We start from the raw sequence: 24080 nt of genomic DNA, 5'->3' as shown, positions 1-24080 counted from the left end.
GTGTTTGGCTCAGGTGTGCGAGCTGGGAAGTGACTTTGAAGTCCTCCAGCCATCAGTCATGCCAGAGGCAAAGCACTGCCAAGAAAAGTGACTGAGTGCATGGAGTCAATCCTGGGGCGGTGTAAATTGGCGTGCCTCCCATTCATTTCCAAGGCGGTGCACCCGCCTGGCCCGTAGCTCTGTGTCGCCTTACACCCACCTCTTTGAACGTAATAAGATTACTCTTTGACGGAAGAGAAATCGATTTGTTCCTACCACCCTGACAACCGTGGCACAGTGAAAGGATAACCTGCCTTAGACCGACAGTGCCCGAGACAGCTTGTGTCAGCGCGGGGGAACTGGGAATGGATTTGCTCTGGCTACGGAGGAGCCGTGAAGACACCCCTGCAAGTTGGGGTCACCCACTACCTCTTAGGGCCGCAGCAGCTCGATTCAGTGGTGTCAGGGGACTTAGGCTGCGGCCAGCAATCCAGCGTGCAGAGGGCTGGCTGAGACCCGGTGGGTGCAGAGAGGCTTTGCAGGAGAGAAAGCAGAGAGAAGGGGTCTCAGAGGGAGCTGGCCTTCGTCAGCCACCGGTCTATCCATGAGAAAAAACAGAGGCTCTTTTAGGGAGCATAAGAGAGTGAGAGCCTAATTTGCGTACTCTGGATGAGCTGCTGGAGGTGCTGATCTCCCTGCCCAGAGCTCTGAGGGAGGGAGATTAGGCTCTTGAAGTTAAAATTAGGTTTGTTGAATATTCCTCCCCCTGGCTGATGGCAGCGGCTGGTTGCGTTGCGTCACAGCTGAGTCACGAAGTCCTCCCAAGCACTGGGGGACTGGTCCCCACCATGGGTAGTGGCAATTAGGTTTGCTGCAGTGACACTGGCGCTTGGATGGGCAAATTAGGCTCTCCATGGAGCTGTTGGGTGTGATGAGCCTGAATCAAAGGGTTTGGTGGTACTTAATCATAGTACAGTAGTTGTCATCCATTATAGACGATAGAGGAGATAAGTCACGGTGCAGCACTGCTGAGAACGTGGCTTCATTTCACCACCTGCCACCAAGGTGGAGCTGCTGGTCAGGGCTGGAAGACGTCTGCCCCGCATCGGCACTGCTGCTCTGGGATTGCAGTGGAAGCTGCAATGCTGTGATGGTCCCTGCGAGGTGGCGTTTTCCTCCGAGGAACTCACAGTGCCTATACCAGCCTTTAACTAACGACAGTGACGCTCACAGGAGGACAGCAGGAGGTTTTGCTTGCTTTCAGGCAGGTGAAACCTTTGTTCAAAGTTACAGAGACAGCGTAAGGCAGGACTGGAGTTGGAGGCAGGAACTCCGTCTCCCCGTTTCTGGGCTTTCACTGTGAAATCATGAGACTTCAGCACTTCCTGAAGTTTTTCTGAGCTGTGTCTGTAACACACAGTGCCTGTGTGAAGAGCTCAGTGTCGTCAAACCTGGGTGTAGCACTGACCCTGCAGCACGTGCTGGTGGTTGGGTCTCACTGCAGGATCATGCAGCTGAGCCAAACCCCGGCTATAGCGTTGCCTTTCTGGCAGCCTCCCGTGAAGTGCCTCTGTGCCTTGTCCCCCTTAGGAGTTAACCTCCAGAGAGCTGAGGAGGTGAAGGCGTCAGCCAAAATGCACCAGGTTGGCAGCACTGACCAGGTCTTCATCCTGCAGCCATGACCTAGCTGCCATGCCTTAGCGTGAGGGATGGCAGAGGCTCCAAGCCGCACCGCGCCGGGAGGGACGAGCTTGCAGGTTTGGCTGCGTGGGGACTGCTGGGTAAGATGAACCCATCTTGGCGGCATCTGGGGACGCTGCAGAAGGCTGCTTGGCCACACGGCTTTCTCCTGGTGGACCGCTTTACCGCAGCTGCAGGGGGGACACATGGGAAGGCAGCGCCTGCCATAAGCAGGGTCAGGTTTTTGGCGCTGTCGCGCGAGTGGGGGTGTGCCAGCACTGTGCACCAGTGGGTTAATCTCTCTGCCGGCCCGTTGTGGGGGTGCATTGTAAAGGTAATGGAGCATTCATAAAAACCTCTTACAGGGCCAGCTTGATGGTTGTCAGTCACCGGAGCCATATGGCGGGTGTGTACAGTAATTTGCTCTGTAAATTCCCTTATTGTGCTGTTTATCTCTCCAGATCGGCCACTGGCACGTTTCTGAAGGACTCAGCATGGACAACAGGATCTTCTCCTCCAACATATCAGACAGTCTGTTCAACACCACACTCATTGTCACCACCATCCTGGTAAGTGAGGGGGTCACCTACAGTTCCCATTAGCTCTTTGCCAGCCCAGTGCTTAGGGGTGTCAATCAGCTCGAATATTATTCCTTCTTCCTACCCCTTTCAGCCCCCAGCATGCAGCATTGCACACTGATTTCATAAAGAACAGACGATCAAATCTCTAATTACAGCACTGAGGACAATCCATGACAGTGTAATTAAACTCAAGTTGATGTTTCATATGGAAATTATATTTGATGAGTTCAGAAGCAGCTGGGGAGAGGGCTGGGATGGGGCTAAGTTGCCATTTTACATTTATCTCTGAATGATGTTCTTGTTTTGCGCACAGCTGCTAAGTTGGAGGGGACAGTTGTCCCTTCTACCCATAAAATTACTGAAATTGGCCAAGATGGGTACAACTTTTATGAACCAAGACTTCACATCTACAGGCATCACTGTCCTTATTCAACAAATTCCCCTTCCATGTTCTGCCTGTCCTGTGATTTTTTTCCAGTACCTCTGCTCCTTCCTTGAAGGCACTCAAAATTCTGAAGAACTCTGGGCACTATTTCTTCATGTCCCACAAAGTTTGTTGAAAAGGGGGACAAACTGAAGAAGTGGCTATATGCCAAGAGAGGCTGGGACCTGTATGTCCTGCCATAACTCGGAGCAGTCACTGGGATGCTCTGGCATATGCCAGTTGGAAACGGCCCCCAAAGCGTGATCCTTTAGCTCTGCTTCGTATCCTAAACTGGGATAACTCTGCTGCACCTCCAGCCCATCTCTGACACAGCAGGGACCAATGAATACCAGTGTAGAAACAGCTCTGTTAGCTTTACACCACCTGGGTTCCCAAGTGATTAAACCAGCTTTTTGTATCTCTTACACCCTGGTCGAGGGGGATATATCGGGATGGGAAGATTTGGCCTGGGTGCCCCTTATATGAGCCTCTGCCATCCCGGTGCTACCAGGGAGCCCACTGCCCTCTCTGCCCTGTGCTCGGCACCGTGCTGGTGGGACGCCTCGGCTAAGATGGGAATGACAGCTGCCCAGTTTCAATGCAGGAAAACCCTTACTTAATGCTGAAGTGGAACCATCAGGAGCTGGAAGGCAATGACCGCTACGAGGGCTTCTGCGTGGACATGCTGAAGGAGCTGGCAGAGATCCTGCGTTTCAACTATAAGATCCACCTCGTTGGCGATGGTGTGTATGGAGTCCCTGAGGCAAATGGCACGTGGACAGGGATGGTCGGGGAGCTGATTGCTCGGGTAAGTGAATTAGCTGCTCTTTTTAACTGTGCTCTAGTGGGACTTGGCAATGAAAAGCCCTGATGCTTTATTAAGTGCTCCAGGATGATAAGGATGGATGGGGGTTTTAGTCCATTTGTGAGACTTTGACCAGAGGATCTCTGTTTAACGTGTTCTCCAAATGGCAAACGTATTTGTTGTGTTGATGTGACAGCGTGTGAAGTAGTCAGAGCAGGAGCCAGGGCCCCAGGCGCTCTCAGGGGTGCTCACTTTGTTGGAAGGGAGGCCTGGGCTCCGGGGTCCCTGCGTAAGAGCTCGAAGCAGAATGGATTATTTTTTTTCACAGTGGAAATATTAATGAAAACTTGAAACAGGAAAATATGCAGGCTCTGGCAGGGGTTGGTAGAAGCTGAAGAAAAATTACAAAACCACACTGTTTGGGAGGGAAACAAGTAAGAATTGCATTTCTACCCAGAAAAGTTTTGGCAGATTGATTTCAGCTCCTTAACTTTGAGTATGGTTTTTGGAGAAGAACATTTCTTGTTTGCTTGAAGCGTGTGGATTGAGGTCTTTTCACAGCTCTGCTTTGCAGTGTTGCCGCACAGCACCTAGACTGAAAGCTGAATGCTTTTGCTGCGTTTGACAACAATTCTGTGTACGTGTGTGCTCAGTCAACCTGTACCTCCCTCCCTGCTCTTTGTGTTCCTCCGCAGCTAAAGGTAGTCCTTCCCCAGGGACCCTGAAGCTTAAATACAGTTCACGAAATGCTCCGAGATCCTTAGTAAAATAGGCTTAGCCAAAGCTAACATTAAGATTGATGTTATTTAAACCAATACTTCTTCACTCACCGATTTCTACGCTGCCTTGTTATTACCAGAGTGCCTGTGAGAACCCAGCGACAGTTTCTCAGCTGGTGGCAAATCCACAGTGAGGTGTATTTATGATAATCCACACCACTGTGTGAGAGGAGCCCCTGAGCCACCCCATCATTATCCTCACAATAGTGGCACATCCTCCTGCAAAGCGGAGGAACGAGGGCCTGAATCCCTCCCCTGCGGCTCCAGGCAGGAGTCTGGGGCTCCTGCTGCAGCTTTCCTCCCAGCTGCGGGATACGAGTGAGCATCTCTAGAAGATGCCCGCCGGCATCTGTCTGCTTCTTCCCCGGATGGCAAAGGGGACCTGGCTGACGCTCGTCCTACCTTAGGAGCTTCAACTGAGTGTCTAAAGTCAGGTGGGACAACTCTAGGTCTAAAAGACTTGCTGAGGGTCAGGAACAGGGTACGGTACGGACTGGAGGTCCCTCCTGAGCTAGCGCCCTGTCTCCTGGGTCGCCCTTCCCCGGCAGAGTGATAGCTCTCGACGCCAGCTGAGATCCCACCTCCGTCTGCTTCTTCTAAAGAGCCTTCTGTACGGTTGTTTGCAAATGCTCTGGGCTATTGGCATAGTTTTTATACATATCTTTCTTTGTGTATATATATACACACACACACAATTACAGTTCTGCAACGTTTCTTTTGGGAGGCAAGAAGGAAGGCGCAGAGAGCAGCGTGTGATCTATGCAAACAAAGGAAGGGAACAGCCATCAAATTTTTGGCCTGCTAACCTTGGCAGTGCCTCTCCATTAAAATGGGAGCTTCTAGAGGGTTGTTTTTCTTTAGTGGTAAGCGTTTTAACTTCATCTTCACATGGAAACCAATTGTTTCTTCTGCAGCTCGAGCCTTATTTGGGAGGATTTTTACTTCTGCTTCAGCAGGGCAGAGCTGGCAAAGCCTGTGTGAGGCTGAATCAAAAATTGGAGAAAAGAAAAAGCTTTCTCTGCTTTGTTGTTCCTAGGGCCTTTAGAGTCATTATAATGGCTTCAGCGAGTTTTTGATCAGTCCCAGGGACTGGCACTTTGGATCGGGTCAGCTAGGGCAGAGCTGCCCGTGTGCATGCTGTTGTGTTTATTCAGGGCTGCTGGGGACGTTGCTTTCTGAGATCATGTCACCGCCCAAGGGGTTCTTCTTCTTCCTTGACAGTCAGCCCCCAAGGGGGTTTGTCCTCGGTTCCAGCCCGTTGTTCATTCCCTATCCCACTTCAGGACCACTCGAAGCAGAAGAGCCAGCAGATCCTGTGTTGGGTGCACACATTCCTTTCACTGGATTTATCCCTCGGGCACCTTTCTCTATACAGCCTTCAGCACAGAGAGGGCATCAGTTGGGACACAAACCTATCACAGGGGTCAAAACTTCCCAAATCCTACACAAAAGAAAAGCTCTGCACGTGTCTCTCTGTGCAGTGCTGTATTATTGCAGGAAAGTGATCCTTCCTTGACCCTGATCAGCTGTTAGAAAGTAAGGTTTGACTCACATGCACTTAGTGTGCAGGGCAAGAAGGTCAGAAAATTATCCAGCTCCATGCAATACCTTTCCTGGTTTTTTTGTTTGGTTTTTTTTGTAATCCCCCTGTGGCCCTGAATATCCTCAGAGCAACTATAGGCTATATGGGAAAAGTGTTTCATTTTATTGCTTCTAAATTAACTAGCTATTGATTTATTCTTACGTGTTGAAAATTCTATTACAGCTAATTGTGCACTATGATATGATTGAGAAGGATGCAATATAAACATAAATTTGTTGTTGACCTAAATTTACCAGTACATATCTTATCGACCTGCTCACAAAAATAATTAAGAGCTGAGGAAGAGGGGGACTGGAATGGCTTGGGGGATTAGTGGAAGAGCTGTAGAGACTCCTGTGTCTAGGTCAGCAATCTGACTTGTCATCAGATCAGGAAACCTGTACACTTTGTGATCAGCCAGTGGAGATTGGGCTTGGGAGAAATCACTTGGAAGGACTCGAGCCCATTCTTCAGTGAAAGATGTCACAAACTCAGAAAATGCTGAGCTAATTGGTCCCTCTGTGCATGCAGGGCAGGGAGGCTGAACACCCTGCTCATTCCTTGAGTGAGCAGGGGAGTAAAGCTGCTCTCCGGCCGGGGCAGATTTCCCCCGTTAGCCTTGCTGGTTCTCGTGCAGACGACTGCAGGCTCCAGCGGTTCGGCTGACACCGTACACGCGTGCTATCCATAACAAGCAAACAAGGGGGAACAGCAAATCTTCCCGTCTCCTATTCTTTGGCGTCAAAGCCTTAGGGGACAATAGGGCTGGAAGAATTACGTCTTGCTCCTTGCCGCTGCAGTACAGTCTCTGGCTCAGAGTCCCTGATGGTTGTCTGGTCTTCCCTTTCTCTCTCTCTCCAGCTCATCCTCAAGCTGAAATGAATTTGCTAGTCTGATACGAGCCACTGAATGTATTTTCATGGCAACGAGATAGCCTTCTCCTTGTTCCACCACGCCTGCACTTGCTGTCTTGGTAGCGTGGTGCCCTGGTGGCTGTGCTCAGTGCCTGTACATTGGCTCACAGCAAGCCATTGGCACTCGGCTCCCTTGCTTCTCCCTGAGGAGATGGGCTTGTGTCTGAGAGATCCCTCAGCAACAGTTTCTGATTTTACCCATCTCAGGAATGTCCCTGGAGAATATTGCTGAGCTAAAAGGAGATGGCGTGGTTTGGTTTTGCCAGGAAGCTTTGTTGGCAGGAATCTGATGCTGTAGTTTTGCTAAAAGATCTCCCAGGAACCTCCCTCCGATACACCCGGGATCAGGACCCTGTCTGATGCACTAGGTGACTGTCCCCTCTGCCGAGGACCTGTCCCACTCCCCTGCGGCAGGCTGCAGGGGACGGGAAGGACAAAGCAGCCCCAGCAGGAGCACACTTTGTGCAGACTGGCCGTGTGTTTTGTGCAGCCTGAATCAGCTGCCCAGGCTTCCTTCAGCATTGTTTAAATAACATATCACGTTTGGTGATGGTAACACAGCAGATCCGTGAGTGTTTTGAGGGCAAGCACATCTGGGCGAGCCTGGTGCTGCTGTAGAAGGTGCCTTAGGGTGCACAGAGTGAGGAGGGGGTGATTGGGGACAGCAAGCTCCTGCTCTCCCCTTCTGCACAGGATCATTTGGGGAGTGAGACGTTGTGGAATAATGCCGGACCTTTGGCATCTGCATCGGTGGTTTGAATCTGGCCGAGATCACTGGTGATCAAAGTTCTTTTTAAAGTGAGGGAAATGAAGCTGTCCATCTCGTGGAAGGGTCTGGCCTCAGGAACAGCAACACCAAGAACTGAAAGGACCCTAAAGCTTTGGGGTGATGGTTTTTCCAGCTTCCTTGCTGGTGACCAGGTGGTGCTTTACAATCAGAGGCCCTCTCTTTTCAACTGCTCCAAAGATGGGGAATGACAGGAAGGGGAAAGAAGGAAGAAGATATTTCAAAATTGGCAGAGTCCTGCCTTCCACTCGGCAGTGGGTGTCGGTGTTCAGTGAGAAAAGCTGTGCGTGGGTGAAAGGAGGGAGGGGGAGTCTGTTTGCACGCTATCGCGCTGGCAAGTGTGACATGGGGGGGCTCGAGAGGGTGGGGAGCGAGGGGGAGTGTGGAAGTGAGGAGGCGTGGGTTGTTGAGCAAACACAGCGAGGGTACGGGCAGAGAGGTTTGCATTGCGCTGTTGATTTTGCCAAAATCACACACAAGATGGTGGGTGTGGTGTGAGGTGGTTAGGTCTCACTGCTGTTCTCTGCGGGCTTAGGGTTCCCATTCCTGGTGCTTCACCTTAACTGGCTTTTGCCATGGGCATGGTGAACACCTGGCACAGACTTTTTCTTCCCAGTCCTAGAGACAGTCCAGGTGAAGAAAGACGGGTGGAGGCAGACTTGAGGCTGACATCTGCACTGATTGCTGGTCATCCTATGCCTGACTGTGGCTTAAATGGAGGGCAGCAGCCTCCAGGGTTTTCAGGCTGTCACTTTTCATATCGCTGAATTCATGCATGTCCTTAAAAAAAACCCCAAACCCGCCAGTTTTGAGTGACCCTCATCTGGCCCTGCTTTTAAATGCAAGAATATGCATCCGAGCACACAACCTGGCTGCCGCTCGCTCCATCAGGAGGAGCTGCACAACCTGAAATAGCTCCTGTCAAATCAGATGGACAGCTGGAGCAGAAGCAATCAGTACATTGATCCGGCAGCCGAGCCGTACCTGTCGTGCCGTGGGACAGATCTGCAGATGCAGAGAGACTGCTCTGTCATTGCCACGGTGGTGCGGGAGCCGCTGCCCAGGTGAGCAGGCTGCAGCCAAACTGCCATGCAGTGGCTGCTGCTGATTTCGCAGAATAGCAGAGATCTTCTGGAGATCATCCAGTCCAACCCCTGGCGCAAAACAGGGTCACCTCCAGCCAGACGCTCAGTACCGCATCTGGATGGGTTTCCAGTGGGGCAAGCATCTGCAGCAGCAGTGCTGATGCTGACGGGTCTGCACTGGGGGTAATAGCTGGTGGTCAGGTGGGTCCTGGAGGTTGAACACTGATTTCAGCTTTCTAGAAGGCCCTCTAAGCATGGGGGCAGTGTAAGAAATAGCTTTCCCTGACCTTGGCCACACTGTCCGGGCTCTGTGGGCAGTGCTGGTGAGAATGACGCTCTCATGTGCACCCAGGGCATGTAGCAGCCAAACTGCTGTTCAAGTCAGGGACTCCTGCTCCTGGAAGAAGTTCCAGCCTTGTGCTCCCAGAGCTGTCCTTCAGGCTTGTTTTCCGTGTGTTTGACACAGAAACAGCCCAAAGACTTAGGCCACTTGGACTTTCTCACTGTGTTTTGTTTCCGTAGCTTGACAGGAGGTTGTGAATTGCTGTGGGGCTGGAGCAGGGTCGGTCTCCCAGCTGGTACCCCATGCCATGGGAGACTTTGGCGGGATCCTCTCTGCCCGGGCTGAGGGCTGACGTGAGGCCCCATTCATCACCATTAGTGCCGAGATGAGCCTTGTCAGCATCTGCAGCGAGGAGGCGGCTGCCTCCTCCGGACTGGCAGTCCCTGCAATTTGCTTCCTAAGGCTGCTTAATTGTTGTTCCTCTTCAGGAGCCCGGCTCAGCCCCCGTGTTTAACATCCTTTGCAGTAGCAGCATAAGCCTGTCTGCTAATGCAGGCAGATCCCACAGTTAATGCCAGGTATGGTGGTGGCAGCTCATGCTTTCATCTCAGACACCAGCCCACCTGGGCTTCCTCTTGCCTAGCGAGAGTTTGGCCTTGTTTAAGCAGTGCTTTGTTAAAGAAGCGTCTGTCTCTACTCCCAAAATGCTCTGGGTCTTTTTCTAAGCCTATTTCATGCTGACATTTATAGCTGCAACTGTGCTGCAAGGATGAAAATCAAGCAGTGTTTGCCCCCTCTTCTCCCCATCCTTTGCCTCCCGTTTTTGCTTTCCCCAGGGCCCAGTTGCGGACAGAGTGCAGAAGCACAAAGCAAAATCCATTTCTTCCCCAGTGCATTGTTTAGCCTATAAAATGCAAAATCCTATCCGTGCTCCAGTGGGGAGGGCTGGAGAGCGCGCAGGTTTGCGGAGTTCCTCTGTAACTAAGATACACTGATCTCAGTGAGTCACAAGAAGTTTTGTGAACATCAGGAAACAAAATCGAAAGCATGAAATGGATGATATTCAGACAGAGAATACATTGCATGCCATTCCCAGATCAAAGTTTATTGCTGTCAGAAATCAGCTCTTAACTTGCATGACTTCTGAGCCTGCAGAGAGAGAGAGAGAGTCTTTGACAGAGCACAGCCCCAGCTAAAGCCAGGAGGTGCCAGGTCTCTGCTGCAGGGAGCTCTGGCACAGGAGAAAGCAGATGTGCATATGCACAGGTTAGAGCAGGCTGCGAGCTATGCTAGCTCTGATGCTGGCAAAAGTCCTGAAAGGGCAGAAGTTGACCAGGCAGGGAATGAGTGGAAGGAAGGAAATCAAATCTAATGGAATGGCAGGACCCTCTGAAGATGAGAGGAGGGACCTGGGCACAAAACCTGTGCGCCCAGGGAAGGCGGCTCTGCTGTGCTGAGTTTTTGCTCCATAGGCAAAGGGAGGGGGATGGATTTGCATTATATTTTGCATAGGGAAGAGCAGCTTTCAAGATGCTGCTGCCTACATGATCTGGAAGGGTCCCAAAGGACGATAATTGGGGGAATAACCAGAGTGCACAAATTTCCCTGGTGGCATCCATGTCCCACCCCTGAGCAGGTGGGGGGGGACGAGGCGAGGGACGGTGACTTAGCTGGGTAAACTTGGGGGCCATGCCACTCCTTTATATTGGCCCCTGGATGGGAATGGAAATGTCCTGAGAGGTTTTGCATGAAGCACCTTTGATGCAGCATATTTACCATCTATTTAGTCTACGACTTTGCTGGTAGAATTGTATTCAGTTTGGAGGACTGGGAGAAGAAATCTGTTGTTAGAATAAGCTGTATCTTCATGAGAGGCTTTGCTGGAAGAGCTCTCCCCAGGACAATAGTACCTGCAAACCCTTTTAAGTATAGACAAGAGAGGTTTAGGAAGCTTTAGGCTTTTCTTGCAGATAAAATTCCTCACATGCCATGTTCCACAGATGAACTGATCCCATCTTAGTAATCTGCTGGTGTTTACGTAGGGCTCAAGTGCTCATGCACCATGTTGTGATTATTGGTGCCTTCTAAAAACCCTGTGGGTAAATGTCTGGCTAGGCAGAAATTCTCCCCCACTCATAACTCATTCCAGACTGAACCTCCCAGGAATCTGTAATAGCTGCTTGGAGACAATTGCAAAAATCTGGCAGTGGGCCTGTCCAGTAAAGCAGTCCTGCATGGACTGTGAAATATCACCTTCATCGTGCCCCCCCCCCCTTACTGGGCAGGCTTGCAGATCACCTTGCCTTTCTTTTCTCTTCCCTTTCCTTTGTCCTGCAGGCTCCAGCAGTGATGCTCTTCCCTCTTGTAACTCCAGCCTTTCGCTGGCCCTTCCTCCCAGCCTGCCTTTAAGTGGGCAAGTCTGTTGGGGGGGGGGGGGGGGACCCCTTGGCAAAGCTCTGCCAGGAGGTGATCAGTCCTCTTCAAGAAAATGGTGCAAGAGCAGCAGGGTCAGAGAGCGTGGCAAGAGTGATTCACCCACAAATTTGCCTGTGTGTGGCACATTTACAACTAGTGCATGGATCCAGGGCAATAAGCCGCATATTTTCTTGGGTCTTCAGGCCTGATGGTGCCTTGGCTTCTGCGCAGACCTTATGAAACTTAGGGACAACAAGTGCAAATAGCTTTTCTTTCCCCCCGTTCTCTTTTTCCACTTGCATAATCATCATCCTGCAAAGCAGGCAAACAAATGTGTAAGGGAATGGAGGAGGTTCATTTTTACAGAAAGCAATTACAGACATTAAAAGAGCTATAGTAATAAAAATAATATTTAAAATTCAAATCCCTTATCTATATTACAAGGGTATTAACATTGGAAGACTTTTTTTTTTTTTTTTCCTGATCTCATTTGCTTTGCAAGTCTATCTAGAAATTTTTATGCCAGTCCTCTGAATTTTGTGGAAACTGATCTGCAATTTTGGAAGTCTGGGTTGGCAGGCTTGTAAACTTCATGACTCAAGGTACAGGGGTAATGATGCTGCTTTGTTACCCTTTCCTACTTATGGCGCTTGCAAGTAACAGTCTTGTCTGGAAGGGGACAGCTTTGTTCAACAGGGGCTTTGGAAAGGGGAGATTGTATCTTCTTTAGATTAGTACAATATTTATTGTCTCAGTGGCTCTTGTTTTGCCAGGTCTTAAAGCATTCAATTAACAGAAATGGCAATCAGGCTGTTAATACAGCTCCTAGCACAGTGGGCTCCCCACTGGGAACTTTGTGCTTTTCCAACCTGTAAGTATAGAGATAAAAAGGCCCAGGTGAGGAAAGGAAAAATGGGGAAAACAGTCCAGAGCACAAGGTGGGTTAAACTTTGGAGTGTGTCTGAGCAGGGCTTATGCAAAACCCACACGGGGAGAGGGATGCAGAAGCAGAGTCCAAACCAGTGGACATCACCAGCAAAACTCCCACAGTTTCCACAGAGCCTGGGTTTTGCCCCACAGCAAATGCACCCCATCCCAGAAAGATGGGACATCCATCCTCTGGGAGCGGGTGGCCCCGGGCATGGCTCTGCTGCTCTCCCTGCCCCACGGCTTTCCTGGGCTCAGGGTCCTGATCTTCTCTGCTATCCTTTCTCTCCAGAAAGCCGATTTGGCCGTGGCAGGGCTGACGATTACTGCGGAGCGAGAGAAGGTGATTGATTTCTCTAAGCCGTTCATGACTTTGGGAATTAGCATTCTCTACCGAGTTCATATGGTAAGAGACTTATTTTATAACCGTTTATGTCCCTCCATTATTTGCATGCAGACGTGCCTAGTTATAGAAGAAAAATGAATGACTCATAAAAATATTTTGATTTCTTATTTAAACGCAAATGTGCTCGACCTTTATTCCCTTCTTTTCCCTGTCTTTCTGCCTTGTGTCAGCTTGGTGGATTCGATTCCCATTGTTCAAACCCCCAGCTCTGTTGGCTCCCCTTCCCCATCCTCCCCGGGCACAGGGCGCTTGCTGGCATGGTGAGGGGCCATGAGCAGAGCCCTGCCAGATCGGTGCTACCAGGAGAAGTGTGGGTAGATGTCAGCTTGTCTGGGTCTGCTTCAGGCACAGCGAAAGCCATAGGATGGCTTTAGCACGGCTTTGAGCCCACTGTGGCGAGGTGTGCTAAGGGCAGGCTGGGCTGGACGGGTGCAGCAGCCCAGCAGCGCAGCTGGGGGGGGTCCACAACTGCAGCAAACGTGGCTTGGAGTCTCCATCCACTTGCACTTAGTGGGGAGACTGCCTGGGAGGCTGAGCTAGGACATCTATGCATGCACCTAGCTGGTGGCGGGGCCCAAATGCCCTAATCTCAGCTGCGTTCCCAGCCTCTGTGGTGTGCAGCCTTGCTGCCTTCTCACGTCAGAGAATAAGATCAGGCCAGGAAGATATCTGGGATCGCTTTCTTTGCTGTGACCTCCTGTAAATGCTCTCCATGGAGCTCAGCCCTCTGCTTTCTTAATCACAGGCAGGTAAAGGGAAAAATGGCACTGCTCGAGTGGCCCAGGGCACTGCCCTGGGGCAGGCAGGGTGGCAGGCTGAACTCCGCCATGGGCAATTATTTCCTTGCCCTGCGTGGGCTCTGTTTCTCTGCTCTCAGCCCTTCTCATTTGCCTCCTCTCAGTTGTTCACCCTAAAGATCGGAAGGCCCTGCAGCCCGAGGAAGGCTCCTTACTCTTAGGGTGCTCCCTGCCTTGCACGGGTGCTCTCAGCCCCCTTCGCTTCTGCATTGGCCAGGTGGGAGCGAGAAGGGAGGCGCGCTGTTGTTTAGCAACTAGCTCTGGTTCTCACTCCACCGCATGCAATAATCTTTTGCAACCCCAGTGGCAGCAGTAGCATGGTTAGCCGCTGCCTCCCGAAAGGCAGGTCAGGCATTACGTGGTGGCTGTTCAGCAACGTGCGGGCCCCTGGCTTGGAGCACAGCAGCTGTGGATCTGCCCAGGGGATTCACGTGTGCAAGCGTGTACGTGGCGTTGCGTTGTGTCCTTGCTTAGACGGCGCTTGTCGTCTTAAATTCTTGTGGATTCTCTCGTATTCCCGTTTTCCGTTGTTCTAGCTTCTTCCTGAAGCTCAGGAGAGGACAGATTTTCCCCAGCTACGCCCACACGGGCCAGGCAAAGCCTCCAGTTCCCCGGTGTCACAGGAGGCGAGCTCTGGCAGCCAGGTCCTTTGCAACAGGATGTCATATTATTCCCAGTCTGCATTTTGGAAATGTGCTCTGTACAGTGCCGAGTGTGATGCAAATGGCAGTCTTGGTTTCCCGTCAGCTCAACAATAGCAGCCAAAAGGATAAAACAATTAAAGCTGCCTCTCCCAGCCCGCTCCTCCCCCCCGCCCCCATTCAGGAGGCTGTTAAAGATGCAGCGTTTGGTATGAACATAAACAAACTTGCGCATACATCTCTCTGTGCTGACTGGCTCCTGCCAAGAACAAACAAGTAATTAAAATCTAGTTAAAATTGTTTCCTCTGGTACGTGCAGAATTTAGGATCGATGACTTAATGGATCAAAAAGGGTCAGCTCTTCAAGATCCTGGAAATCAGATGTAACTGTCCCTTCCCTGCTACACTTGCTTTTTCACACCACCAGCTGCCCCATGGATCTGGGAGGTGTTTCTGCCAGCGTCTCTTGGCTCAGATTATAATTGAGTTTCTTGCTTTCTTGGATGCATTTTTAGAGTTTGGAGATTGAGTACCATGCGTGCTCTGCCTCCAATTTACACCATAACCTTCAGCAAGTCCTTTAACGAGGCATCATTCCCTGAACAGCGTGAGGCTGATGTCGCTCCCTCCAGAGGAAACACAGGAATATTGGTGCAGGGTTTGCATGTGATCTGCTCTATAAGTACAAGGCATTTGCCGGTGCCTCTGTGAGAGCTCAATATGAATGTGTCTGACACATCTACTTAGAGTGTAAGTTCTTCAGGGCAGGGACCATCTGCTGCTTGCGCTGGTACCGGAGTAACGCAACACAGCCATGTTCCAGCCTGCCCTTCAGGCATTTACCGAACTGAACAGGGTTAATAATTACATTCTTAAAAAGTGTTTGGCAAATAGTGCCCTGCCCTCGGTCAGGACTTCGTCTGCAGCTGCCCGATGAAGGACCCAGTTAGGACTTTGAGTAGCGGAGCTGAGCGGTGACCCAGACAGGCTTGCAAGGGAGACGCAGGGCATGTTCCAGGTCAGGTCACCCCGCAGCGTGCCCTGCTTTACTGCATCGAAGCCATGAGGGGCGATGGCAGGGGCAGCCTGGGCTCGTGCCCTCCCCAGGAGCAGGGAGGTCTCCCCAGCAGGGAAGCTTGGAGCCCCCTCTTCCTTCTCCAGCACTTGGCCCTTCTTTGTCCAGACCTTTCCTGCTTAGCTTGAGGAGAGCGTCTGAGAGTGGTGTGGCAATTAACTTATTAAACTGGTAAATATTTATTTAACAAGGAAAGGCAAGATAGCTAATTGCTCTGTTTTCCGTTAAGCATGTTGTTTGCAGAGCAGCGGAAGGCAGCCCCACAGCCCCATCTGCTCCTATCCCCTCCCCTACCTTCCCTTCCCCGCCCCAACAAACATCTCTGCAATGTTAAAAATTGCAGCTGACATATGTTAATCACAGCACAGATCAGATGTAGCCTAATAAATAACCACAAATAAATCTCTTGCTGAGGAGTTGCCTCCACGCCCTGGTCTCCTCCCAATATGATGACATTTTATTTTAATTTCCGTGTAACTCCAGTGGCAACTGATTTCTCCTCCCTTTCTCCTCCCCACCCTGCCAACCCAGCCACCACAGTGCGTGTGTCTCTTATCACACATAACCAAATATGGCAGCTTTAAATGGGCCTGTCATTTTTCTCAATTTCACTTGTTGTGATATAATCAAGTATGGATTTCTGACACGGGGACTCTAATAGGCTTTCTGACTTGCAGGCTGCTAAGAGAAAAGGCTTGCTTTGTTTTATTATGTTCCCATTCTGACCAGCTGGTGGGACCTGTGGAAGGCAGGAGATGGATGACGAGTCCTGAGCAGTCACTCTGCTCGGCAGAGGGCTGAAATCAAGTGCCCAGTGCCATTTCTGCACAGAGGGATGTTGAAAGTCAGGTTTATTTGTAGCATACACATGCTTTTGCTCACATACCTGCCGCTATGGGAGGGAATGAGGGACTAGTTAGCACGTGATTCTGGCTCATCAGCCCTGAAAGTCCTTGCTGTGCTCTACCTTAAGATGAGAAAATGTAGATTTGGTGAGTACACTGGAATAGCTGAGTTGAGGCCAAGTGAACTGAGGCTTAAAGTGTTTCCACTTGATTGCTGCAGAAGACACGAAATGGGAAGGACCGAATGAATAGCTCCTTCATTCCAGCCAGAGGAGGCTTGACAGCTGAGGCAGAGGAGCCGAGAGGAGCTGGGCAGCCCTCCTGACAACCCGTGCTGCTCTGCCAGCAAGCTTCCCGCTTCACTGAAGCAGGGATGGGAGCAACCGCTGGCCCCAGGCGTGCCCGGGACCACGGTACGCATTGGCCTGTCAGTTGTGGACCATCTGGTGACCCCAGATTAGGCTCAGGATTCACAGCAGCCTATACTCGGGTTTTGCTTATCCACTCCAGAGAAAGGACTCTGGAGAGGGAGGGATCTGGATCTGCACCTGGATCAGACGTGGTCGTCCTAGAACATACACGCTTTGTTTTGGTGAGACCGAACGCACTACAGTTATACCTAGCACGCATCAACATTTCTGCCTTTCCAGGCTGAGTTTCCTTGCTTTCCTTCGGACTTAGAGAGACAGAAGAGAGTTCTCTTGCCTGCCTTTTTTAGGGACAAACGTCCATGAGAAATGACAGAGGTAGGGCTGACTGTTTCTGCGAGAGGGAACAGGCGAGCACGGGGGACCATTCAGACTGTGTGTGTGTCCAGAGCAGGCAGGGAGTCTTAAGGTCTCTTAAGGACCTGAACACAGACAAATCCAGGACCATGCCACATAGCTTTGCTCCTCTTCCCGGATGTCCTGCACGTTCAGGCTCTTGGATCACCAGTATCTGCCCAGAAAACTGGTTCTCTCTGGCTGAAAATGAAGACTTCCAAGAACAACTGAGGAGGGTAAATGAATCTCTCCTGCTTCCATCTGAGGATTTGCAGGAGGCCTTCATCAATTATTGGACATTTTGAACATTTCTATTCCAGGAAAAATAGCTCTTCCAATTAACAAAGCTGTATTGGGACCGGCTAAAAATATCTGACAGACTCCAGATATTGTCATTCCCATCTTCAAAACAGACAGATAAGAAAGAGTTTGTGCCCTCCATGGGAACAGAATATCTTTATTCTTACCCACAACTGTGAATGAAAAGAATATGTAGCAGCAGCCTGAAAATGACTGTAGCTGAAAAGAACCAGAACTACTACTACTGTAAAGTCACAGGAGAGAGTCATTGCCAAGCCTGAGACTTAAAGCTTCCAACGCAATTTCCTTAATGAGTGTAATTTATTGACAAACTGCCCCAGAAACATAGAGAAGGCATCAAGGCCTTAATTACAGAAAGGACCTTTGTTACAGGAGCATCTCACAAGGGAGCCTCAGCTGAGGCAGCGCCAGTGCCTGGGAGTTTTCTGCCAGCTCTGGGATGCTGGGGAAGGATGAGCTTCCTGGAATGATCTTCTGCTCAAGAAGCTCCAGTTTTCTTAGCTGAGGGCAGATGGTGCCCTTCGCACCTTGCTGGTTCCCATTGCCTCATTTCATTCTTGAGAGTGCAAAACACCTGTGAAAGAAGAGAAGCAGCTGAGCCAGTTTAGCTCTAGATGAAAAAGGGAACCAAGGGCCTGTGGGGCACCCAGGAAAGCCGTGCAGTCGCTAAAGAGAAGAGCTTTGACATCGCCTACCTTTGGCTTCCTGCTGGCATCAAGAAGTCCATGACTGTCTGGATGGGATCAGCAAGAAGTGCAGAGGGAGCGCACCTTGGAGCCTGCAGACTTGTGAGATGGTCTCGTCTCTGTGAACTAGTGAGAGGAGCTCCAGCAAGGTGAGCAAAGGACGTTACTGGAAATGCGAGTCCCGCTGGGATGCTGGGGGTATGGTTTCCAGCAGAGTCTCTGGCTCTGAAAGCCTTTGGTTTGGGCCCAGATGCTGGCTGTAGCAGTCATTTGTCTCTCTCTGGGTTTTGGGGAAGAATATAAGGAAAAGCAGAACACAGCAGCAATTGACCCAAAAAAGGGAAAGGAAAAAAGAACATAGGATCTTTCACTGTTTGTACCTCAACTGCTTATACCAAGCACAGTAAGATAACCTGGTATGGAAGAGAGACCTTGTCTTAAAGAGACACTCTGGAATTATACCCAGGAGAACCTGAACCTTTGCTTGGGAAGTGACTTTAAATTAATCTGAAAATGGGTGCAGGATGGTCTGAACCACTGATTCTTAACTCATCCATTTGTTAAAAGGCTTAATAAGCCAGATTCTCTAAAAATGCTACTATATATCCCAAGCTCAAACTCATCTTGCCCTTAAGGATACAGGGATAGGATGTTATGGTGTGGTGGTCCTTTACTTCATGCAGGGCAGAGTTTGCTGTAGAAGGTTTCTGAGATGTTACGGTCCCAGCTGGTGACTGAAGCTGAGAATATCACAGTATCCTAGATATTTTTAGTACAGGAAGATCTTTGTGCAACAACTATTGCCTTTTCTAGCAACAACTTAGTCTTCAGAAGAACTACCAAGACCTTGTGAAATTCAGGTTTTGCATAAGATTAGGAATACCTCAGTAGTAAACCAGTGGTTTTTAATGGAAATGGAGTTTAAAGTGCTGGTCTGAGTCTGGGGAAGGAAAAAAAAAAAGCAGCTGTGCTTCCTGGGGACTTTTGTGAAAACAGAAAATTATTCACCACCTTTGGATTAAGCACAGCTCTAAAATATCAGGACTCTGGTCTTTGATGGCTCTAGGTTTGCCATGGCGATTGAGGTTAGGTGTTATTTATTACCAGCTATTATTAGTTTATGTGGTGTCACAGACGGGCAGGGTAAGGCAGCGGACTAGGGAAAAATGAGGCCTCTGTGTGTCAAAGATGATCCCCGGCAGCAGCTTTTGTGTAAAGCGAGCAACCTACAGAGGAGCAGCTGCCGTGCTGCAACTGCTGGGAAACGGCTGCTGGAGTGAGCTGCATTGAGCAAACAGTGATAGATGTTTTCAGCACACAACAGAGCAAGGTGCCAGCAAGAAATACGTTGACAGCCTGGCCAAGATGTGATAAAAGGCTGTTTCCATTCTGACTTTACAGTAAAAGCCTTCATAGGACCTCTGACTCGTGGGCAGCTTCCCAGTTGCAGGTGCTTGGGAAAACTGTAGAGCTTGAGGTTTTGTGATGCCAGGAGTGGCTTTGTGGTTTGGGGCAGAAGATACAGGCTCCTGTGAGCCAAGGGCTTATATTCCCACAGGGTTAATGTAAGCCTTTAGCCCTGTGTTGGGAGTTGCGTGCTTTTGCTGGGAGTCTTTCAGAGGAGGCGGTAAGGAAAGAAGATGCCTAAGGTAGATGAGCGTTGCCCAAACGCTGCAAGCATTTGGGGTGCGAGAGGTGCGTCGGGGTGCACAGTGCTGAATGAAACAAAACGCTTGCTGCTCCACACGGGGATTGTAATTTGCACAGAGAGTAAGAACACTTCTTTAGTCCTGTGGCTTGTGCTCTATTTTTACCTCTGCCCTTGTCCCCCACAGTGGCATTCAGTGTGCTTGACGCCACCAGTGTCTGTGTTGCAGAGATGGTGGTGGTGGGAGAAGTACACTCACCAAAATGGGAGGTGTTCAGCTTTTGAGAAACTTCACCTAGAAACTAATCCTCCCTTTGCACAAATTTTGCTACATTTGACAAGATTTCAGTGGTGGCAGTGTCCTTGTGAAAATTCAAGGTACTTTGAGTGAAGATCAACAAGCTTTTTCTAGCAGTGAGGCCTTACTTTTCAAGGAAAGGTGGTTTGCCGAGAAAAAACAGGAAATTCTGACGCATCCTGGAGATAAAAATACCGTGTTCCCTGAGATAAAAGTAATAATTTTATTGGGTTTTGCAGAGAAGAAACATTTCAAGGCTGAAGAAAGAAAACCAGAAATCTTGCAAGCGTCTCTTTTTTTCTTTGTGTGCGCAAAAATATTTTCTCCCCACTCTGCTTCGTGCAAAGGATCCCACCCACCTCCGAGCTCAGGTGTGCTCTCCTGCCCAGCAAGCGTGGTGTGCAGCCTGCTTGGGTGGACAAGGGCTCCAGATGGGGACTTCCCTATCGGGGGGCAAGGGGTGGAGGGCAGAGCACTGCGATTGTCTTGATTTTTTTTTTTTCCTATCAATTCACCTCTTTCTTTGCCTGGAGGAGCAAAAGTAGTTGAGGTGGGGAGAAGAATAGTCTTAGGAGATGAATCACAGCGGGGACATGCTGCAAGGCTTGGTCATTTGTTGCATTTGCTGTCACCCGTTTCCCCTGCAAGGCTTTTGCAAAGCCCTATTTACTTTATTTCCCTTCCGTTGCTCCCATCCACTGTCAGCATCGGGGCAGGTGTGTTTCTTTCTGTTGTTTTCAGAATGGACTACTTAATTTGTAGAAATACAAGCAGGTCAAACTCCTTTTTGTTTCTCTTCCAGGGCCGCAAACCTGGTTACTTCTCATTCCTGGATCCTTTTTCCCCTGGCGTCTGGCTCTTCATGCTGCTCGCCTACCTGGCTGTCAGCTGTGTCCTCTTCTTGGTTGCTCGGTAATGTGACTGGCAGTGCCTTTTCCTTCCTCGCGGTGCCATCTAGCGTCCCGCTCCCAGACCCATGGGGGGATGCAGGGTGAGGGGCTGGGCAGGGGGACACAGGGACATCCACCAGGCCACTGGTGTCCAAGCGTCCAAGCCCTCTGCCAGCTGGGGACTGGGGTTTTGCCGCTGCGTTCCCTTGCAGGCACGTCACCGACGCATATGGCAGCCCCGGGATGGCCGTTGGCATGGCTGTGACAGGGCGGGCAGCAGCAGCGTGCTGCGATTCAGGAACGTGCTTGGCCACGGTGGTGGGCGCTGGTGCCAAGAGCCGCGTGGGAAGGGTGGGGAGGAGGTTTGGGAGTAGGGCTAGTGCTGTGCAAATGGTTCTGGTCCCTGTAGATGCTTGATCTGCAAACAGGTTAACCAACCACTTGTCTTGACCAGGAAGGGTGGAGGCTGGCAGGTACCAGCAAATGCATTCAGAGATGATTAATTCAGAATTAATGCAAATTCCAGTAGTGATGTTTGCTTCCTCTGGCCCTGTAAAACCCAGTGTGTACAGAAAAAGAAAGTTCATTAATATCTTTCAACAGCCTCTTGGTTGATGTGCAGAGCCTCACTTGACAGCTCTCAGTTCCGTTTCCCTATGACTAATTTAAATCAGCCTTAAAATATATCACTGTGTGCTTGTCTGCAGCATGTCTTTCATCGAGGCCCGGGGTCCGTGCTCCATTGCTGTCTTCCTTGACCTGCTAACAAACTGCTTATGGTTGGTGGCATAGACGGGTCTTTTCAGACAGAGTTGAACTGTGTCCCAGCAATGTGTACCGAAGACGTGCTCAGGGCTTGACGGCTCTTTCGGGACACGGTTAATACCCAATTCTCATTACAAAAATTGGAACTGTGCTATCACTCGGTCCCTTGGCATGGCTAAAGTTGTCATCCTGACAGGACTTTAATGGTTTCTTCGAATGCTGTTACAGCCTCAGAAATGTAGTTCTGAAGAAACCGTTGAATAATGCAGTCTGACACTCTCTGCAGACCGAGATTTGGTGCCTTTTTAGCCCCCTCCTCATGTTTTAAACATAATCCTCCAAAGAGGTGCCTTTACATGGCTTCCTGCTGGAGAAGGGGGTTTGGACACTGCTCTCTGCCTTGCTCAGTAGTAAGGAGCTTTTGACCCTATGAATTGCAGAAGACTTTCCCAGATTTTTTTACTGCCAGGGCTTGATCCAACCATAGAAAATCTTCAAGAAATAACCTGTGCCTCCCTGGCATCACAGTGAGGTAGGAGATGCAGAAATGAAAATAAACACCTTATTTTGGTTAAATGCTGCGTAAGCTGGCAGAGCCCTGCAGCTGTATTGGCAATATCCCCAGAACGACCTTCCCAGGCACCAGCTTTGTTAACCATTAGCAATATAATGAACTGCAGCACAGGAATTAGAAGACTTTCTTAGCAACCAGAGAACTGAGGATTGGAAACGGCAAAAAAAGAGAGCTTCTGTGACAGGCTGTCAGTTATTTCAGATTGCTACCCCTGTCCTGTCCTAGTGAGCACTGAAAGTACATGATGCTTTGAAACACCAGCACTTGGCTTCAAACTAGACCTGGGACCTAGACCTTGCCAGGGCAATCAGACCTTCTCAGAGAAACCATTTGCACCAATACAGTTATTTTTCTTGATGGTGTCATGCAGTCAGGTCTCGCACGCTTCACTTTTGAACTTCCCATTGATGCGCATTCTCCAGTCGGGATCACAGCCAAAGATGTTTGATTTTAATTTCACATCAAGTCTGTGCACATCTTGAATTATTGTTGTGGTTCTCTGCAGTATGAATTTGCACGCAGAGCTCCAGCCTCCCCACAGCCCATGCCCAGATTTTCCGCAGAGCCTCTCAAAACTTTTGCAAATCTTTACAAGAAAGCCTCTGGCTTTTGAGTCTTAGAGCAAGCATTTCACACAGCTCTGAGCCCTGGGCATCAGTTGACAGCAAAGAGTTTCCTCCTCAGAAAAATGGGCCTCCAGGAGAGTTAGGGCTTCACAGCTTTGCCTTTTTTTTTTTTTTTTTTTTTTTTTTTTTTTTTTTCCTTCTCCGAAGTGCCCCATTTCCCAGTGAATTGCCTGAGCTACCTGTTTCTTGTCATTTTAGATTGACACCGTACGAGTGGTACAGCCCCCACCCCTGCTCGCAAGGCAGATGCAATCTTCTCGTGAATCAGTACTCTCTTGGCAACAGCTTGTGGTTTCCAGTCGGGGGATTCATGCAGCAAGGCTCCACCATTGCCCCCCAAGCATTATCTACGCGCTGTGTCAGTGGAGTCTGGTAAGGAGGCCTACCCTCCTCTTAAGCAAGGCTTCTCTGTGGATCTTTTCTGGGCAGAAGCAGATGGAGAGGCACAGGGTGGGGATGGGGATCAGATTCAGTCCATGGGGAAATCTCAGGTCACTGTCTTTGCTTCACCTTTCCCTAGGTGGGCATTCACCTTGATCATCATCTCCTCCTACACAGCCAATCTGGCAGCCTTCCTCACTGTGCAGCGGATGGACGTCCCCATCGAATCCGTAGATGACCTGGCTGACCAGACAGCCATCGAGTACGGCACCATTCACGGTGGATCCAGCATGACCTTCTTCCAAGTAAACCCCATTCTTTTGCTAACTAGGGCAGGGGTGCAGAGGGCACCCTGTAATCAGGTTTGGATGTCACCCCAGCCTGTCATGCCTGTTTTATTCCAGTTTCTGGCATGGAGGGGACCTCTGGAGAGACCCCTGGCTGCTTGGTTGCGCAGGACTGGGCTGGATCCACAGTGGGTGATGGTGGGATGAATGGTGGAGGAAGCATGGTGGAGGACAGGGAAGGCAGGATTTTGTAATGCAGCAGCTGGCATGCTCTTGGGGTGTTGGAGGACTAGAGTCAGGACATCTGTGCTGCACCCTGAAGCAGCAGATTTTCCTGCTTGGACTTAGAAAGCAACTTAACACTTGGAGTGCCACCACGTGGGTGGGAAAGTGGTATGCATCCCTGTGTCACAGTGATGACATAACATGCTCTTCAGCAGCTGAGCGTCTGCAGTCAAATTTCCATGGGTCTCTATGTGGGTTTGATGTGATCTTAGCTTTTACATGAAAGTGTCAGGTTGGGTAAGCAAAGAAAAGTTTGCAAACCCCAGGTAGGCTAGCATATGTCAAACTGCTGGAGTCTGTCTGTGGTCAGCTGCACTGAAAACAAGTCAGTCAAGTGTATGAAAACTTACGTGGGCCATTTAGCCCAATTTAATTTTTATCTTCCCTGCTCTATTCAGAAGGGAAATAAATGAGTGAATCTTTTCTGCAGTGCTCTGAATGCACAAAGAACTGCTTGAGGATTATTTATTTATTACTTGTTGAAATTCTGAGAGGAGATAAAGCTTTTCTCACTGCCCGCCCCCCCCCCCCCCCCCCACGAAGGCCATAG

The 24080-nt window shown here is 49.9% G+C and overlaps 1 protein-coding gene across 1 annotated transcript in view; it reads left to right on the top strand.

Annotated features, from left to right (window-relative positions):
• GRIK4 (glutamate receptor, ionotropic, kainate 4) overlaps positions 1 to 24080 on the top strand; it is a 138082-nt gene that overhangs the window by 106751 nt on the left and 7251 nt on the right. The window contains exons 10-15 of the mRNA XM_010581433.1: positions 2121 to 2228; positions 3269 to 3472; positions 12534 to 12647; positions 20525 to 20634; positions 22776 to 22949; positions 23098 to 23263. Coding sequence (XP_010579735.1) covers positions 2121 to 2228; positions 3269 to 3472; positions 12534 to 12647; positions 20525 to 20634; positions 22776 to 22949; positions 23098 to 23263 — 876 coding nt within the window. The remainder of the gene's footprint in view (positions 1 to 2120; positions 2229 to 3268; positions 3473 to 12533; positions 12648 to 20524; positions 20635 to 22775; positions 22950 to 23097; positions 23264 to 24080) is intronic.

The sequence above is a fragment of the Haliaeetus leucocephalus genome, unplaced genomic scaffold (assembly GCF_000737465.1).
Source record: "Haliaeetus leucocephalus isolate CR32 unplaced genomic scaffold, Haliaeetus_leucocephalus-4.0 Scaffold773, whole genome shotgun sequence".
Lineage (NCBI taxonomy): Eukaryota > Metazoa > Chordata > Aves > Accipitriformes > Accipitridae > Haliaeetus > Haliaeetus leucocephalus.
Note: the sequence above shows the minus strand (reverse complement) of the source record. Positions and strands in the feature narration are given on the sequence as shown.